The 20,446-nt window shown below is 42.9% G+C and overlaps 1 protein-coding gene across 1 annotated transcript; it reads right to left on the bottom strand.

Annotated features, from left to right (window-relative positions):
• Positions 1 to 1,108: 1,108 nt before the first annotated feature.
• LOC149333477 (uncharacterized) lies at positions 1,109 to 20,032 on the bottom strand. The gene is made up of 5 exons (XM_089557733.1): positions 19,934 to 20,032; positions 8,286 to 8,437; positions 6,913 to 6,980; positions 4,677 to 4,763; positions 1,109 to 1,239 (listed from the first exon to the last, which is right to left on the bottom strand). The coding sequence occupies exons 1-5, from the start codon at positions 20,030 to 20,032 to the stop codon at positions 1,109 to 1,111; spliced, it is 537 nt and encodes a 178-aa protein (XP_089413859.1).
• Between the last annotated feature and the right edge of the window lie 414 nt (positions 20,033 to 20,446).

The raw sequence follows: 20,446 nt of genomic DNA, 5'->3' as shown, positions 1-20,446 counted from the left end.
GAAGTAGTCGATATTGCCGCAGGGAGCATTTTATAGGTCAAATTTTGCAGAGCGGGAATGAATCGGGTAAGATAATCACCATGTTTGGCAAAATCTGGACTATCTAGGTTTTTCAAAATAGCTAGAATAAAATACCTTGCAGAGTTATGGTGTGTTCGGTACTTGAGGCCAATAAATGACGCTAGTTGTCGATGTCAAGGCACACTCAGCATGGTTTCTGGGGACACACATCATTTCTGAGTATTGAAGAAGAAAGGGGAAGGCTAAACTCAATACGCCCTGAAATTTCCGGACACGTCGTGCTCAAAAATGCGAGGAAAACTAAGCTTCACTTCAGAGGACAATATAATACATGTATGTGCGCCATCTTCTGCCACCGACAAAGTGCACTGCTATTCACAACTGACAGCAGTTCCAGTAACATAATAAAAACCGGCATTTTCATTAGGTGCCTGTAGAGCGTCGCGGTGCTGTGCAGCTGTTGGTGATAAGAAACTATTTTGCTTCCTGATGAAGTAAGCCACTGGGGTCTTTCGTTTCCCGCGACTGACATCAAACGACTAAGATGGCGATAACTCTTTTAGGCGGTCTAATGCTTACGCACAAAAGATTTTGACAACTGTTCCAGCTACAGCAGTCAAGCTTGTTTCAGGGTTATGCTACAAATTCAATTTTTGGACCATAAAATATGCTGATTAATTTATAAAAAATAAATTTGCAAGCAGTAGTTGTTAAAACTGTGTACTTCCTATTAAGATATGTTGCGCAGAAAAATATTTCATCCAAATAAAATAGCCTCACTCCAGTAGACATAAGGATTTCGACGAAAAAATGCTGGAAACATCAGGGTGATTGGCCCTTTCGGTTTCCGAGAAAATTTTTTAAGGTATCAGTAGGCAGTATAAAAACTCCTCCTGAATAATTGGTGCATTTTACAGAAACATCTCAACAGCCCAACATATCTACCTTCACGACAAAATTAGTAATGCTTCTAAGCACACTTTTTCGTTTTGCATAGATTTATTATTTCACACCGGGTAAAATATCCCCAAAGAAAGAAAAATCAGGAAGCCAGTCGTCCTGAGAGATCGGTGTGTTTCTTTGCCGGTTAGGTTTCTGCAACATTGCAGATGTCCTGGTCGTAATCCGGAAAGCTAACTTCGCAGGTGTCTTCGTACTGCTCCTCGCAGTCTTTAGGAATGGAGGCGGCAACTGCCCGGTCAGCCCACATCATGCACACTGCATGAACGAAAAAAAGATAAGGATATTGGCAACAGCTTTGAAATGGTTGCCGCTTATAATTTAAAACAAACATTCTCCAACTCACTCCAAAGCAAAGGTACAGTCTTTGTCAAAAGTTTAGAGCCCAGGGGGTTCACTTCCAAGCTTCGCAGTGGGACTCCTGGAGCATTCGTGGCAGCCCTTCCCATTGGAGGAGGCAGTACCAGAAATCATCTTACTTTCAGGAAATTTGGAGCGCTGGAGATGCATTGCGAACCAGACAGTGTGCTTCAGAAGCAAACCCACTGGGCTCCAAACTTTTGACAAAGGCTGTACCTTCTGTACAGCGTGGCGGCGATTGAAGCATTTCGTCTCATAATTTGCGTCGATTTTTCACAGCAGCAGCAGCTCGAAAAATGCCGTTGTCTTAATTTCATAGTAAAACCCATTCATTTCAAGTGAGCAGTTCCGGCATTGGGATTGTACTGGCTCTAGGCCACCTACACTGTAGTAGACTGAGTTTCCTTGTGCACAGACCTAATGAGCTTTCGGAATTTTCCAGGCGCTGCTGTGGAGGAGATGGGCAGCTAACATTGGACTTAATTTTTATTTTGTTATTCCCACTCACGGCCAAATAACCTGCTCAAAGTTCTGCAGGTCGCGCGCAGTATGTTTGCACTTGTTGCTAGCAAAGGCTGAGTAAAATGTTTCGCAGTGTAATATTCTTCATTTAAATTAAGTTCATCACTTCTTGCACCATAAATATGTTTGAAGTAACTGCTTCCCACTAAAATAATGATAATTTGTTCAAACAAATTATATTCTTAAAAAGTAGTTGTTAAAATGTGCACTTCCTTTTAAGACTTTATTGTTCAGCAAAGAATACTTCATCAAATTAAAATGCACCAGTTCAATACACATGCGGGGTTCGAAGAAAAAATGCTGAAAACATTAAGGTTATTGCCCTTTCTGATTGCTGGGAAAATGTTCATATCATATAAAGAAACAATGTTTCGAAAAACATGAGTATAAAACCTTAAATCGCTCCAAGTTCATAATCGTCAGTATGAAGTGTTCTTTTCTGGATATTTTCCATGCAGCTGGGCGCTACGATGAGAAATGCACCTGGCGTGAAAGTGCTGGCGCTTAAGTCGTGCACTATTTTCAGGGATTCACAGTGATACGAAGATTGGCTGTCTTCACTGTGCATCGGCTGAGCGCAAATCCAAAATTTTGGCCGCATGACTGGCAAAAGAGCTCATTGTAGGCCAGCATTTTCAGTTATTTTTGATGCGCCCGGATGTCTGCGATTAAAAAGTAGAAGCTTGTTTCCCCCGATAGGCTGTCTAAAATTTATGAAGCATTACCGCGTCCACAGACCTTTTTTGAAACAATCGACAGGTGTAGAAAGGATGCCTGCCTCAATGTGTGCCGAAACTGGTTTGATTTTGGTTCCGTTAAGTGGGGTTTAGCGTCCCAAAGCGACTGATATTTAGAAAAAAATTTGTTTAAAAAATGAACACCCATTTGTCTTGTCATCTATTTTTGTTTCGTGACCAATGCTTCCTTCAGTTCAGTGACTACCACATCTTTCACATGCCAAGTTAGAAATATAATACGAATGCCAGTTGTACAAGCTTCTCATGTAAAACAAAAGCGTTCGAAAGCGCTCTGTAGACTTTTGAAATGCTAAGCACGTATCATAAAATGTGTCTCTGAGTTAAACCGCTCTTTTATTCGAGCTCGAATTTGACGCAGAGATGACATCCGACAATCTTCCTTTTTCAATGCCAACTTTGGATGATGTAATTACCTGACTCATAAGAATTAATTATAAATATGCATTATGAGCAGCTTTGAGGACCACCTATAACAAGGAGCTTTCGCATATTGCAAGCTTAACGTTGCAACAGTCTGCGTTTTATTGAATCGCATGTCAGAAGCCGTTAACCAGCACATTCTTAACTTGGTGAGGAGAGATTGTGGTTATAAATGTTGAAAAACCATCCTGTTTCGGTAATGAAAAAAAGATGATTTCTGTTGGAAATCTTGATGGACACATTGGAAATCATAATGGGCGTGTTGGAATCATCTACGCTAAAACTACGTTTGTGTTTCTTCAATACAGATAATTCTGTTTTTATCTGGAGGATTTCAAAAAATACCTGTGAGCAATTTACTGGCCTAATCTAGAGCAAACTTCGCTCTGGGGATAGCATACTATGGTCTACGTTCTTTGAGACTTAATTAAACGTTGGTACTTGCCTGCATTTCCTGAAATTAAGAAAAAAACTGCGGTCAACTGCGAGTAAAGCTGTCGCAGACGTGAAGCAAGCAGCTGGTTTGACAGGGCGCGCCATCTGCCAGAAGGCAAGTATTAGCGACCACTCTTTCTTGTTGCATTCATTTCGACGAGCAGATGAGCCGCTTCTTTGACGTCAGTGACCCTCCCACCCACTGAGCCTGGACGTCATTTGCCTCGCCTTCCGGCAGATGGCGTACCCTGTCAAACCAGCTGCTTGGCTCGTGTCTGCGACAGCTTTACTCGCAGTTGACAGCAGTTTTTTTCTAATTTCAGGAAATGCAGGCAACTACCAACGTTTAATTAAGTCTCAAATAATGTGGACCATAATATGCTACCCTATGAGTGACGTTTCCTCTCGATTAGGCCAGTAGTTTCCTCATATAATTTTTTTTTTAATCCTGGAGATAAAAACGGAATCTCTGTATGTTTTTGTACGCAAGCGAGCCGCAGTCTGCTGACGCAGAAGTAGCAAACGACGCGATCGACATCTGGTAGCGACCGCAGCGCCACCGCCCCGGCGGCGATCGCTTCAGCCCGCTCCGCTCCCCGGCTCGATACCATTGTTTTCAAACGGACCCTACCTAAAAATGTTGCCCTCCACTACAGCGTATCGCGTCAACCCCTAGTCTTAGTTAAAAAATCATCCCTGCCTTTCCCTCTCTCTCTCTCTCTCTCTCTCTCTCATTTCTTCGAGGTGCATATTTTTCTAAAATAAATCATTTCTTCCTAATGCTGCCTTTTCGTACGATCTGCGGATCGTATGGTTTACCACATGGAGGCTTTGATGATGTACGTTTCATAAGCTCACAAATGGAACTTTGTGTTTGAACGTTTTTCTCATGGTCGTGGTGAAACAGGCTGCATTTTATATGTGCTGCTCTTCTGTATTTATCTTTTGTTTTTAAGGTTGCCTGAGGGCCCTAGTCAAGATGTGATTAACCCCGCAGCGTTCACGTGCAGCCCATTACTTCCTTTTGACTGCAAAAAAAAAACTGCGGTAAATATCAATACTACATTCCCTATTGCAGGGGAAGAGTATAGAGTATTAACGTGCCCTGTATTAAAAGGTTTCTTTGTTTAGCGTTTTTGCAAAAAATGCTGAATACTCGATACTGCGTGCCCAATTGAGTGCTCGCAAGAGCAGCCTTACGGTCTTCTCCTTCATACGGAATGATGGCCACTAAGCAGTTCTCGTAGTCGCTGTAATTGTAGTAAGCCGTGTATGGTGTCGTGAAGTCTGAAAAAAAAGGGAAAATTTTGATTATTACCCGTAGACAAATTAGCCTGCGCGCCAGATCAGCAACACGAAATGAGGTTGAGATTTCTCTGCGCAAGGTTAGCCAACAAAAACTCGCATTAACAGCGCGGGATTCCTTCTGCAGTAGAATCAATCAGTCTTGTTGATGATTTATAAACTACTGACCTTGAACCATGAATTTCGCGGAATGCGTTAGTATTGAACATTTACTACCCAAATAACGATCTTTAAACATAAAACACGAGCAGTTTGGGGACACCATCTGCTGAAACTGTGCACTAAACTTCTCGTCTTCAATTACCCTCTCAGAGCTCGGTAACGACCGCAGTTATCCTACCTCAGTTTCTATGGCCTTCCTATCAGTACCAGAGAAGTGGTTAAAGATTATCTGTTGTTCCTAGCGGCCGCGTACCTAGCTCTTTTTCCTTTATGTATTTTCGTTTTATGGTGGTATAACGCACCAAAGCGACTCAGTCTGCCAGGGACGCCGTAGTGATGGGGTCCGGAAATTTCGACCACCTGGGGTTCTTTAACGTGCACTGACATCGCACATTAAGCGTGCCTCTAGCGTGCATTTCGCCTCCATTGAAATTACGCCGCCCTGGCAGGGACCGAACCCGCGTCTTTCGGGTGAGCGGCCGAGCACCATAACCACTGAGCCCCCACGGGGGCGCCTTTTTTTCTTGCTCTAAACCTTCATTATGTGCACATATGATCAACAGGCGATCTTAGTTTTATAATAACAACTGCCACAAGACCACCTACGGCCGAAATCTACCGGCAGGGTTGTGGAGTACACTTTTTTTAAAGGAGTACTTGGAAATGGGATGTTCTGAGCCAAAAGGGACGCCGTAGCGACTCTTTATATAAGAGGTCATAACCAGGAAGCTGCTTCCGAAGAGAGAAAACCTGAAAACAAACCACGTAGATCCCAAGGTTGTGAAGGCTAGCTTACGGTTATTTTATGTAGTTGTAGACAATGTACTGTGCGATGTCAGTACATATTAAAGAACCCCAGGGGGTCGAAATTTCCGGAGCCCTCGACTACAGCGTCCCTCAAAGCCTGAGTCGCTTCGCGACGTTAAACCCCCATAAACCAAACGAAACCAATCTCATTTTAATATCCTTCCATTCAAAGTTTCGATTTTTTGCTAACTTTTGTTGAGTTCTTTTTTTCAATCAATCAACCAGTTCAATTTCATATTCACCAAATCAAATATACACAACGAAAAAGGGGGGTAGGACAAAAAGTTGCACAATAGCAGCTTGACAAAGCTGCAACCACCCTGGCAACAATGACAGCACTGTAACAGTCCAATTGTTTGTTCATTTTACGGGGAAAAAAATCACAGTGAAAAAGAAAGCATAGAAGTCTAGGCTCTAGTTATGCTAATGGCCGTTAGCAAACAACTGCATTGTCTCATCTAAGTGCCGTAATGGATGCCTCTTGCTTCGTGAAGTCCTTGAGTGTCTGAGGGAGTGTGTATTCAACCTGTTGGTGACTATAAATTGTGCGCCTGACAGTAAAATTTCCAAGGCTGGTTATGGCGATGGGGGTTTATGTATTCTTGTTTGTGGGAATTAGCGAGTGAGAGAAGTGTATCTAACTTGCCCTGTATCGCTCTAGTATAACTTTTTATTAGTTTGTACTTGTATTTGTTGCGGCTTTCAATATTTTGAATTTGTAGAACAGAGTTTAGTATGCGCATTGAATGGAACATTTTCTATTGAACGAACAGCTTTTTTATAGTAAGGTTAGTTTGTTTAAATTTTGTGCACTGGTGTTTCTACACACTAGTGCGCAGTAACTGAGCTCGGACGTGCGCTCAATATATGCGCAAAGCTTGAAGACATTAATGTAACACGGCAAATAACCGTCCCCGCAAGAGATTTCAGGCTTCTTGAGAGGTTTTGAAGCAGAAATTATTGAACATTGAATTAGACAGCCTTTCCAAGAGTCCCTGGTGAGCGGAAATCGCACAGAACTTATGTCTCCTCTTCTGTACTACTTGTAGAAGTTAACCTTCTAGGCACAGCAAGAATACTAGTTTTCTGCGAGATAAGATGAATGGTAGAGGTATGCGTTTCACGTTTATGTAACTATTTAAAGCTACAAATTTGTTCGTACCATTATTGGTATAGAAGGTCAGCTGATCGGGAGTGCTACCGGGTGATATGTCGAACTTGGACGTTTTCCTGTAAAAGATACGAAAACAAGATAAGCTATGTGGGGGCACTTTCAAAGAAAAAGTTTTACTTACCACATGGGCGACTTGCATTGGGAGGAATAGTTGTGTTACTGCTGATTTTGAGTTATTACACAAATATCAATTGTTCTAAAAGCGATGATAACATCCATTACGCAGTCCAACTAAATATAAAGCTCTCATGCTTTACTGTTGTTGGCATTTTGAGATCTTAATATGTGACTGCGTATACTAGCAGTCTTGGTAATCGCCACTCAAACTTTTCTCTTTCTTTCCCGCTGCTGTATCCCTGCCAGTTTTCGGGTACATTTCTGTGCAGAGCCTATGATCGTAGAAGACAGTTAATAGACTGTGATTCTGGCAGTGTTTTTATATTTCGGTGAGTATATGGTACCAGTTAACAAAATATATAGGTTTGATTGTTCCTTTGCAGGTGTTATGTGCTCATCTAGAAGCCTCAGGGAATAGTTTACTCTTCGTAGAAACATGCCTCATTAAATATGGTCAACTATATCGTCGACGCTCTGCATTCACAGAATATCAGAATCAGTTCTCTTCGAGAACTAACCATGAGAAAGCACTTCATCAACCCATAAGCCATATTAATGCTCATAAATATTCTTTGTTTCCATCGGCTATATCTAGCTGGAACAAACTACCCTCGGCTGCTGTAAACTGCAACTCAGTTGAATCATTCACAGAGCATGTTAATAGCATTGCTTCATAAGTAATGCCACCGTGATAAAACTATGGTGCTGACTTTCAATTTGTAATTTTTGTAACTATATTTGTTTCCGCGCTGAACCCGTTATTTTCGTTTCCCTGAATCGGCATCATTACTACCCTTATGCCGCTATGATGATTAATTCTTATTTTGTAATATATATGTACCTAATCTGTTCCCTTGTATTGTCTCCTTTGTATGCACTCATGCATGGGCCCGAGAAGGGCCTGCAGTATTTGTAAATAAATAAATAAATAATTTAAGGGTGATTCATTACGCTCTAAATTCTCTGCGCCTATCCTTCAGAACCAAATGTGATACTGGTTAGAATTGTCAAGATTGAAGAAGTGTTAGTAAGAAAGAAAAATTAAGGTTAGACAATAAGGACATAAGCACTCAGTAGATTGTGCGAAAAAGAGACTAAGCAGATGAAACAGAACAAATGATTTTTACAATTTTGCAATTTCAGTACTAAGCATTTTATGTCGTATTTCTGGAGCAAATTTAAGACTTTATTACACGCGAATTTTAACGGCCGCATAGTATTTTGTAATGATAAAAAGTACTAACTTTTCGGTGCCATCAAGACCCTTTAGAGTCCAAACGTAGGTGGCCAACATGTGAACTGGGTCGAAGCGTACGGCGTCGGAGACCAGGCATTTGAACTTCGGGCTGTCACTGGATGTGAAGACCGCGAAGACATGCTTCAGCTTGCTGATGGTCTGTGGAACGGGAAAATTGCCGGCATCTTTTTTATGCAGGTAATGCTAGCTCAAGCAAGCACAAGTACGCCAGCTTGAGAGTAACGGCTGTATAGCCCGTAACCTGGTGATGGAGATCTTGGAAAAAGCGGGGACGTTAGGAAGAAAATCAGGCGACAATCAATGTAAAAGATGCTACAGAATGCAATATCCTGCACAGAGTTGCTTCTGCTTTCCATATTTGATTTTAGCCTGCTTCGATAGTTCAAATCTCTGCCACTTTCTGGCTATGCTGTATCCTGTAACTTGTCTTCTCAGGAAGTAACAAAAAAAATTCCGCCGACTGCCTGGTGGCCTAAAGCGATAGCGACGAAGTGATATCGCCGCGTTGCCGCGAGTTATAATTCCGTTAGAGCCTCTATGTTTTTTTTTCTTTCTCGGGCTTTTGATTCCCCGGTTGTTCTACTACTGCGTGCTACTGTTGGCAGGCGGCCAGCGTGAGGCCCAAGAGTGGTCGCCGGGTTTTTGCTACAGCGAGGTTTTGTGCTATCGCACAACAACTCTACACTTCTGTTTATGGAGGGAGGTGTGGGTTACAGGCTTTGAAACTTGGAAAAATATGACCACGGCTGCGTGGTGAATATCATAGTCAAAAATTATTCCGGTTGAAATTTAATATGCGCTATACGGCTGCGCCGAAAATCTTGAAGAAAACCTCTCCATTTTTTAATCTTGTTGAGATGCAGAATATTTTGGTGTGACGTCATGGAAGCGTGTTTACTTGTCAGTTAACAAAACGGGCTTAAACCTTTACCTAGCTGTATAATCGTGATTTGGTTTCTTCGGCCCACTGGAAGCGAGCTGTTGCCGAGACAGTATCAGAAACTCTTCTGGATTCTGCTCAGCACGGCAGCTTTGCTACACATGGTGCAATAGATAGCGCTCAAATTTAAATCACCAGGTAATCGGTTGCCACAGCAAATTTATGCACAGCTAATTTGCTTCCTTAGCAAATACCCGTTCGTGGTTACTTCCATGAAACTCCCATTTTTTTATTTTTGGCCAAATTCGTAGCTTTTAACGGCCGAGCGCGGTAATGCGATAAAAATAAGCGCGATTTCCACAGACCACAATTACCGGCATTGAAGTCAGTTTGCACACAACGCGAGAGTTTTTTATGTAATATTTGAGGTATTTTGCATTCATAGCATCTCACAATGACTGTTCAAAAAAAAGCAAGTTACTCGCCTTTATACAGGATTCTAGGGTTTTAAATGCAATAATGCTCACCTATGATTGCCCGTATATAGCTTTCAAGTTTTCCGGGTCGATTAACTCTATGGCTGACTGAATTTCACCGCCAAGCTCTAGAAAACGTTTGAAGTCTCTGAAGATACAAGCTGTACTGTTCGCATGGCCTCCTCAACTTTCAGACTAATGTAGGCGATTGACCTCGACGTAGCGACTAGTAAATTTTTCTCGCTCTACTGCTTCGTCGTGGCAAAGAAGCAGATGGTCACTAAACGACGATTCCCTTGCTCTCGCTCACCGTGGCTATATGCGGAAATAAGGATTTTTCCCACTGATACCGCTGGCTGTCGAAAGCCAAGTGAGCACGTAATATTGAACTTATGTGAAACATCATTCTCCAGGTGTTCCTGACAATAAATTAAAGAGGTTTCTATATTTTAGAAGTGCACCAAATCCAGAAGCCGAAAATTAAATCAATCTAGCTGTCATTACAAAGTCATCCATAGATCTTACGTCCGCTCAAGATGTGTGAACGAATTTTGCCCACTACTGTCTAGAAAACCTTGTGCCAGTTACCTAGAGCATGTTTGCAATGCATACTGAAATTGGAAAACCTCGAGACTTGCTGAGAAAAGAATTAAGCAAACAGATTGCAACTATGTGGAACTCGCAAGAACGCGACTTGCGCAAAGACTCAAGAGAATTAACTTAACGTGTTGATCACCGCAGCACAGAGTTTGATCATGCTCGCTAAGGTTTGTTCATTGGAAGAGGGAAATAAGGCATTAAAATCCCAAAATGCTGCAGTGTCATCAGAATGTGAGGAACAGAAGAAGCGACGTTGGGAGCTTGACTAAAGACTAATGGGTATGGAGCAGTATTTCCGAAATAAAACCATTGAGATAAAGGTACTTCCAGCACAGGAAAACGAAAACCTGCTGAACATGTTACAACAAAAAAAAAATGATCGCAGAGCCAATACCGGAAAGTGATTTTGATGCTTGCCACCGTGTTCAAGCAAACAATAAGGCTAGCTCGGATGTAGTCGCCCAGTTCAAAACGCGAACAAAGCGCGACACTCTGCTGGCAAAAGCGAAAAGGGTAAAGCTCGTAGCTGAAGACCTCGGCTCCAAAGGTTTGAATTCTGTCTATGTGAATGACTACTTGTCTCCCCTGCTCAAGAAATTGCTGGGCATGGCACTAGCGCAGAAGAAGGAGCATAAATTAAAAATTTTTTTGACGCTAAATGGGCATATTCTTGTTATTAAAACAGAGTTGTCCACGACTGCGCGTATCGCCCACGAGTGAGACCTGGATAAGATAGCACAGATATCACGCCTTTTCTGATACCTAACAGTAAAATGACGCCCCAAGATGTGCACATTCGTGTTGCCTTCTGACCTTTGCGTTGTGACTGCTCACAAAAAGAATGCTGTGTCCTTCTTTCTTCTTAACGTGCAATCTTTGAGAAGCAAGGGTGATGAGCTAGAAGCATTTTTTTTGCTCAATGCGCTTCCGTTTCGACGGAACAATGATTACAGAAACTTGGTATGAAAGTAGTAACGAAGCTTTGCACCTGCCCGACTACAACTCGCATGTGCAAAACCACACTGGTAAACGAGGTGGTGATGGTTGGTTTGGTTTATTGGGATTTAACGTCTCAAGGGAGACTTAGGCTATGAGGGACGCCGTAGTGAAGGTCTCAGGAAATTTCGACCACCTGGGGTTATGTAACGTGCACTGGCATCGCACAGCACACGGGCCTCTAGAATTTCACCTCCATCGAAATTCGGCCGCCGCGGCCGGAATCGAACCCGCGTCTTTCGGGCCAGCAGCCGAGCGCCGTAACCACTGAGCCACCGCGGCGGCTCGACGTGATAGTGCCCTGATAGCAACGAAAAACTCTTTCAAATGCACAGTTCTTACAGACTTTTCGACAACCCGCAAGGACTACGAAACTCTCTCGTTTCAAAGCGGAAGTAGCGCCTTCTCTGTTATATCCTGGTCGCCTAAATGCAGCGTTTATGATTTAATCTGCGTTTTTGATAAATATTTGCAATGGACCACCAAAAATAAGCTTAATCTCGATTTAGGTGGTGACGTTAACATAGACTTTCTATCTAAATCTGCAAATAAATGTCAGGTCGACTGCATATTGCACAGCCAGGGAGATAAACCCACAAGGCCGCTGGCAGTGACGGCAATTGACGTCTCATTAGTGACTGTCCAGTTAATTGCCTTCATTCAAGAGTCATTAATGCCGGGATAAGTGACCACCCACTCATATTCATATTAATAGATTCCTTAAATCCCCCAAAACACAATTTTACTGCGGTGCAATATCGCGGTGCAATATGCGGTGCAATATGCGGTGCGTATAAACCAGGCCACATAAGGGCAACACTTGCAGAGCGTGGACTGGCACGTTGTGCTCAGCGAAAATGATCCAGAGGATGCGTATCGTGCCTTCATTAATATATTAATCTCTGTCCACGGCAAAATTTCTACTTCAGACTTATAAAAAAACCCTGTAAAACCCGCAAGCCCAGGGTAACAAAAGAATGCCTTCAGATGATAAAATAAAAAACGAATCTCCGCAACTGCTTTATCAAAAGCCGATCCCTCGATGACCCAGCGCGTTTTAATGCGTATCGCAAGCAAGTCATTTCTTTTTTCGCCAAGCAAAGCAAGAGTATATGGGCTAACTTTTTACTCCAGGCGTAATTAAAAGCAGCGACCTTGTATGGAAAAGAATTAATGAAGTTTTGAATTGAGGTGGACATGAGAGCGGCATGCTTGAGATCTTGGTTGATAACACTCAAGTTAGTGGGAAACTTTTGGGAGAAAAATTTAATGATTTCTTCGTGTTACTGGGAAATGGCAACGAATGCCCCCAGAGTACGAAATACCTTGACTCGCGGGTTTCTTCCACGGAATTCTTGATGCCATCGCACGCCAGTGAATTCAAAACGTGCTTCCAGACTGTCCGTAAGAGTAGGTCGTAAGACATAAAATATCTTAAAACTGAACCAATGAAATATGCAGCCGATGTAATTAGCCCATTTTTCGAGCACATTTGAATTGTTGCCTCGAACATGCACTGTTTCCCTGACGATGGCAGATTGCCAAAGTAACCGCTGTCCATAAGGGAGGAGACAAAAATGGCGGCCAGTCAAATTATCGCCCAATTTCTATCTTCCCCATTTTCTCGTAGTGTTTTCAAACAAAAATATTACACAAGCGAATGTCCAGTTCCTGCGCGAAATGTAACTTACCAACGAATAGCCAGCACGGCTTCAGAAAACCACATTTCTACAGAACCTGCGCTTCTAACCTTTTCACTCTCGGCGCTTCTAACAAAAACTTTTCACTGTCGGCATTTTTATCGACTTTTCGAAAGTGTTTGATTCCATCAATCACAACACAATGTTGGCGAAACACGAACACTACGGTTTTCACGGAAATTTCATCGATTAATTACATCCTACCTTGGTTGCCGTGTCCAACAAATAGCATTGAATAACGAGTAATCAAATTTGAAACGTCTGTCTTCTGGTGTGCCGCAAAGCTGTATATTGGGAGAGCTTTTTTTTCCCTCCTAGATATCAATGACATAGTGTACGTAAGTAAACTTCCGACTTTTGTAATTTAAGCAGATGACACCACTCTATTCTTCCTAGCGGCACATGCGCGAGGTGTTGAACAGCAAGCTACAAAATGTTTACAGAAACTTCATGAATGGTCTGAGTCAAATTTCCTGGTCATAAACACCGAAAAATGCAGAGATGTGCTTTTTAGTTAGTTAGTTTATGGGGTTTAACGTCCCAAAGCGACTAAGGCTATGAGAGACGCCGTAGTGGAGGGCTCCGGAAATTTCCACCACCTGGAGTTCTTTAACGTGCACTGACATCGCACAGTACACGGGCCTCTAGAATTTCTCCTCCAAAGAAATTCTAGCCGCCGCGGCCGGGATCGAACCCGCGTCTTTTGGGTCAGCAGCCGAGCACCATAACCGCTGAGCCACCGCGGCGGCGCTTTAAAGGCATTGTAATATGGATCCCGCTCTCTCACAAATTTTATCTAAAAACGTGTTCCTCATTTTTCTAATAGTTCATATAGTGAAAATCCTAGGAGCGTTTTTTAATGATAATTTATCATGCGATGCACACGTTGTAAAAGTCAAGGAGAAGTTCTTCAAGGATGTTGGCACTGTGTCCCGACGGCGATACCTTGTTCCAATGCCTATTAAGCAGGTGCTGCACAATGCACTGTTTTCTTCTTTTGTTAATTACTGAATTTGGTTTGGGGCACAATACCATTTAATATAATTAAACGGGTACATTTACTTCAAAAGAAAATTGTTCGAAATATTGTTAATGCTTCACGATTTGAACAGATGAAACCGATTTTCGCATCGCTTGACATCACCACCCTTTACCAAGTCGTCGCCGCGGTGGCTCAGTGGCTATGGTGCTCGGCTGCTGGCCCGAAAGACGTGGGTTCGATCCCGGCCGCGGCGGTTGAATTTCTTTGGAGGAGAAATTCGAGGCCCGTGTACTGTGCAATGTCAGTGCACGTTAAAGAACCCCAGGCGGTCGAAATTTCCGGAGCCCTCCACTACGGCGTCTCTCATAGCCTCAGTCGCTTTGGGACGTTAAACCCCATAAACCAAACCAAACCTTTACCAAGTCCTTGAATCTATAAAATTAATGTGTTATGCAAGAAGTATTAGACAAAATAATCCAATTATGGTGCACCATAAATGTAAAGAACTCCAACAGCACTGGTTTCACATGGTTGGTGCCGAAAACTGGAACGAATTATGGCTACCAAACGTTTCGTTACGCTCCTCCGTACTCATTAAATAAGTTATCAAAATTGATGTACACTTAAATACCACCGGCACTTCGTGCCACTGAAATGTGTACTTGTGATTTGTATTTTTCCTGTGTGCTTCCTTGCCGTTTTATTTCGATATTCATGTATCTGATTGATACAGTTATGAATGTATGCCACATGCTGTATGCTATTCTGATGCTGCTGTCAAGTCATTGTAGGGTGCGTCAACCTCTGTCGAGCCTTTTCTCTGGCTTTCTGTAGGCGCACCAACCTCCTGAAGAGGTTGAATAAAGCTGAATTTAATTTAATTGAAATCGACGAGGATAATCGCGTCCGCCCTATATTCCCCGCCCCACGAATGTCGTCTGCAGGGTTCTTCCAACATGTGCGACACAGCCACTGCCGGTGTGTTGCCCATCGCAAGTGGCCGATGAAAACTTTATCATGTGAGCCTGAACTAAAAGTTATCAGCAACTGTGCTAAATGATGACGCGAGTGTAGCAAGCTTTGATGTTCCCGTAAATGTATTTCGCACGCGCCAGAAGTGACAAAGCCCGTTTTATTGTCTTTATGTGTCATTTCTCTGGCTTGTTGAATTGAACCAAGTTGCATACTTGCTGTCACTACCGAGCTATAAAGCACGCTACCAAATTAACCACTGCAGGGGATACGTCGCACATGTTGGAAGATAGCAGACGATACTGGTAGTCAGGAGAATCGCGGGACACATGCGCGTATTCTCGTCGATATCGCCGCTGCGGACCGCCATTTCGCGCTGAAAAGCTGTCCCGTCGACGCTCGAGCAACACTTTTAAAAAAGTGGCCCACTGTACGTATGTTGGGAAATGGCGGATTGTTTATCCGTTAAAGCACACCGCAACTGATGTTTTAGTAGTTTGCACACTGAACCTGCGTGATTTGTTCCTGTTAACTGGTTTTAACGATGCGGTTTTTTTTTTCTTAGAAAACACGTTTTGAAATATATTTAGGGGCTTCGACGGGCATGATTTAGGATTCGGTTTCCACGGAACACAATTGCGTCAAGCTCTCTAAAACATCTTAGGAGGAGATTGCGTTAGACAAGATAGACTCTTGATTCCACAAATAACTTTATTTTGCATTATCCCTTAAGGGTTTCTGTTAGCGCAGAAGGCGAACATCGAGTCGCATTCCTCTTGCATTCAATGCGTCCTTAACAGTCGATAGCTCATCCTATGGCATTTTCTTAAGCTGTGCTTAAATGTATCAATATTGCAATTATGAATACTCCTAGCACATTCAAGTATATTTCGGGAATACGATCTTTCCCTTATAACAATTACATTAAATCGAGAAAAAAACGTATTGGTCTTGAAAAATCGAGATACTCCGAGAGATTTCATGCAAGGGTCTCTTTAGTATCTCTTGAGGCTGGTGTTTGTTCTTTTCACACAGTTGGCTGAAGTCAGCTACATCATTCTGATGGTAGGATGCGGTTTGCTGTTTGTAGATACTGAGTGTCAGCTTTTTGATATTTTAGGCGGCTCCTAGAACATGCCAAGAGGTGGGTAGCGGGGATTTAAGTTCATATGTTCCTGGGAAGAACCTTGTGCTTTCAGTTTTGAACGTGTTGTCATACTGAGCACATAAAGTGGCCCGTCCAAGGAGTTTGCGTTCGATGTAAGATGTTCAAGCGTAACTTATTTATAAAAAAGATCAAAATCTTTTATAATTAATCAGTGGGAAGAATTTTTGCAATTGTTCGTTAAATTACACGTGCTTCCGAGTCGATTAACAAAGAAAAATAGACGCTCATTGCGGCCTTAATTGTCCTCTGAAATCAGGCTTCAGACCTATTAAACTAGTCAAACCAGAGCTGAAGTAACGTTTCTGCTTTCGTTCTTTTCCTCATTTTTTAACCTATTTTAAAACATGACGCTAAAATCACAATTTCAGTTATTGTAACGAACAATGGTTTTGCGCTTGAAGGCTTAGTAATAGTTTCTTTCTTTTATTAAGCGAGGTCTTTCATTTATATATCGAAATGTGCGTTGTATCCGAAAGACTTTCCTTCTCACTATTATCAGATTATGTTCGCCACTTTACAAGTGTTGTGTGCCAATATCATCCTTGTTTGAACATTGGTTGATCAGAGTTTTTTGTACTCATTATTAGAATATACAGGACTTAACTTCTTGCGCTGTAAAGGTTAGATTGGGGTCGCAAATTTTGTCTCTTCAGTAAATGTGATTCTGTGCAGATGCTTGTCTGGCAAGCCTTCGCAAAAAGGCCAGGAATAGAATTCCCGAACATTGCTAAAGGCGATCGTGATATTGTAGCCGCTCCAATTAGCATGCAGAAAATGCGATAGTGTGTATTTTTTTACTGTTACAGAAGGCGGCGGAAAAGATATTTCGATGCGACAGATTTAGTGGAAGTCCAGGCAGGCCAGTGTGCTGGATTCGGCAAATTTGTCAGGGTTAGCACAGTTTCTGCGGGCACTTAATAGTAATGTTGTTAATCAAGGATAGTGTAGCTAATAATCATGCTAAAACCAATATTAGGTAGTAGAGAAAGAGTCCGGCGGTTTAATTACGTGATAATTGCTGAATATTTACAAACCAATGATCATAATCGCCATCAGCAATATTCGGGAAATCTATTCCTGGCCTTTTTGCGAAGGCTTGCGCCGACAAGTATCTGCACAGAATCACATTTGCTGAAGAGACAAAATCTATGGCCCCAGTCTTGCCTTCATAGGCGCAAGAACTTAAGCACTCTAGATTACTGCCTATATGTTTGCTAAACCGAGGTTTCGTGCTTTGAATGCCGTTCATTCCGATAAATGCGCTAAGGACAAGATATCTTCACACATGTGCAGTCGGCCGCAATAGCAAGTTTATCGTCCACAGACTCATACCACAACGTTTGCTGCATCATTCTTTCCACGCTCAGCCAAAGACTGGAACGGCCTTCCACACGACGTCGCTACAACCACCTGTCCATCCTCATTTTTGAATTGTACAGCTGCCATATTTAACGAATAACATCTTTGTACATAAAGTTTGATTCTACCTGTACCCACGCCTTATAAGTCTTTAAGGTAATAAAGTAATGTGTTGTGATGAAATCGCCTGAATCATGCTTCCGAATGCAGTTGAACTTCGTGATAAAGAAGACGAGGCGACCCCTGTTATTTCTTCGTTATAGCCTCTGCGTCGTGATAGCAGCATGACATTTTAGTAGCAACTGTCGGATACAAACGGGCTCGCCAACCCCCTCGCATACCTAGGACAACACAGATGGTATTTAATGCATTTATTGTGATGTTGCGCATTAGTTGGAACACTTTACTGAGTGACAGCATTGCCTTCGAGAATGCGTGCGCCACACAAATGGCGTTGAGAAAGGCCGCTTTCTTTTTCCAAAGTTCCGCCTTTTCAAACTAGTGCTGCGTCGATACTTCCATGCGCACTAATCGAGATGCGAAACACTTTTGACCCTGCGACCATGTTCAGAAAACGGAATTTAACTACATAGAGTCAAGGAGACAATGTTCTCAGTGGGACATGTATGGCTAGGAAGTTAGAGAATGGGCACAATTCAACGATTTTTATAACGTGGCCGACACGCAGCCTGACGCCGCTGGCCTCGCCTGTGCAACCTGGCATCGTTCAGCAGGTCGTCTACTCAGCTTTCGGCGATGAAGGAAGCATTAGCGTGCAATCACGTGCTGAAACTGGCGAACTGTCCAGACATTCGCTCTCGATTGAGGTGAAAAGTTTTCCGCATAAGCTGAGCGCAGCTCGACAAAGAGGGTTACGCAAGACGACGTCAGTTTGTCACATGGATTCAGAACGGAACTGTTGGGCGCCGTTAGCAATCGGCATACTGAGCGGGAATTGGCTAGCGGGGTTCATGAGAGTTTCTTTATATCTCGCTGCTGGAAATCTTTCTTTCGTAAAAAAGAAATGTCAGTTACGCGAATTTTTAGGGGAGCTTCCGAATGGAATGGGTGCTAGTTGGTTATATTGATTATTTCGATATAGTTGTACCGGTTGGGAAAGTTTGCTTGTAGATAAAAATTCAACTTCCCTTTCGGCGCGTGCATCATACTGCAGTCTAAGGATATGGTATAGTGACCTCAAGTGTAAAAATGTTTATAAAGCAAACTGTTCTTTTTGCAAACTTTAAGCCACGAACATAACTACATCTGCAGATGTGCTGGTGCTAAGGTTGGTTTAAGGCACTCGCCACTAAGCAGCGCGCTCAGCCTTGATTGAAATGTTTGATTTCTCCTTCGACGCTGCCAATAAAGCAGCGAATTCGTACACTGCGCATACAAGTAAAGAATGAGGCTGATGAGACAAGGAAACACATAATCTACATACATACTACTCGTGGCAGTATCGTGAAAACGATTGTGAAGAATCTATCCAAGTTCTGCGTAAGTGCAGAATCATACTATCAAAGCCAAAAAAAAATGGGCAGTGGGTTAGCTCTGGTTAAGCCTGGGTATACAAGCGAAAAGCTGGAGCTGTGCTTGGTTTGACATCATGGCTGTCGCAGTTGGCGCACAATGCACCGGGAGCACCACGATAACGGCGGAGGCATTCGGCCGTCCACACACTGCCTGTACGGAGGCGGAGGAGGAGACGCGCGTGTAGTGAATACGGTGCTGTCTTAGAATGTTGCTTTAGAGACATGTACCGTGGTGTCCATTCCTTTCGCGTGTACACCAAGATATGAGAGACAGGCATTTCCTTTCCTTAAAACCAATTTTCATTTCATTTCATTTTCCTTAATGCCCGTACGGTGCTGTTCGGGTGTCCGCCGAAATATGAGATATACAGGCCTCGTTTGCTTTCCTTAAAACCAATTTTCTTTTCATTTTCCTTCCCTTACGGCGCGGTTTGGGTGTCCACCGATATATGAGTTTTCTCGCGCACTTTTACTTTTATTTTTTTTATTTGTGCCGTGTGTGACGTCCGATGGCTCTAATGGCTCACGCGAAGCGCGGCTGTGGTGCTGGTAGTGAAGCTTTTCGCTTCAAAACACTCGCGACGGTGGCTCAGTGGTTAAGAACCTCGTCTACTGAACCGGAGTACCCGGATTAGAACCCAACCGCGCTGGCGGCACTATGGAGACAAAACGCAGAGGGCGCCCGTGTGCTGTGCGATGCCACTGCACGTTAACGATGCCCAAGTGGCCGAAATTATTACTAAGACCTCCACTACGGCACCTCTATCTTCATTTCTTTTTCACTCCATCTTTTATCGCCTCCCTTAGGACGTGGTTGAATGTCCGCCATTTCCTTTCCTCAAAAATCAATTTTCAATTGTCAAGCCAAAAATATATACAATTCCTTCTCGCTTCTCCAGGCACTCCTGAAGTCTAAACAAATTTCTTCTTGAAAGAGAATTCATAGGTGTCTTTTTCATAACTTACCTCAAATGCTCGTATCGGTTCATGAGGATGCTTCGGATTTACCTGCCCGGCTACAAGAGCAGAAAGAAGCACGGTGACCGCAACCTTGAGCAGGCGCATTGTAGACCAGGCGAGCTTGTAGGATGTCGAAAGAGCTTCGACTCTATGAGCGTGGAGCCTCGAGATCCTGTTTTATACCTTTCAGGTCACTTTCCTTAAGCTCGGGGTCATCCGCACTCCTTTCGGAGACATTTGCTCTGTCACTCACTGATGGCGCTTATTGGATTGGCCTCGTATTACTGATTGCACATGTGCCTGCGAATTTTATTATCCGTCCTTCCCAATCGTCTTAACGACTCAGCCAATTTGCACTAAATGCCATATTTACCCCCTAGATTTATATTTGTCACGCTGGGAAGGTACTGTTATATACAGAATGGCGATATAAATCTCTCCGATGGCAGGCATGATTTGGGTGCAATTTAGCGGCCTCTTTTCCGCTCACTCTCTTTCTTTTTGCCATTTTGAGTCAAA

The sequence above is a fragment of the Amblyomma mixtum genome, chromosome 8 (assembly GCF_055824585.1).
Source record: "Amblyomma mixtum isolate Tamu chromosome 8, ASM5582458v1, whole genome shotgun sequence".
Classification (NCBI taxonomy): domain Eukaryota; kingdom Metazoa; phylum Arthropoda; class Arachnida; order Ixodida; family Ixodidae; genus Amblyomma; species Amblyomma mixtum.
This window is presented reverse-complemented; position numbering and strand designations above follow the sequence as displayed.

Excerpts from the sequence above, each read along its gene's own strand:
- LOC149333477 (XM_089557733.1), bottom strand. The coding sequence starts at position 20,032 with ATGCGCCTGCTCAAGGTTGCGGTCACCGTGCTTCTTTCTGCTCTTGTA. Across the intron at positions 4,764-6,912 it reads GACCTTCTATACCAATAATG|ACTTCACGACACCATACACG; the intron begins GTACGAACAAAT and ends CTTTTTTTTCAG. Across the intron at positions 1,240-4,676 it reads TCCGTATGAAGGAGAAGACC|TGTGCATGATGTGGGCTGAC; the intron begins GTAAGGCTGCTC and ends TCGTTCATGCAG.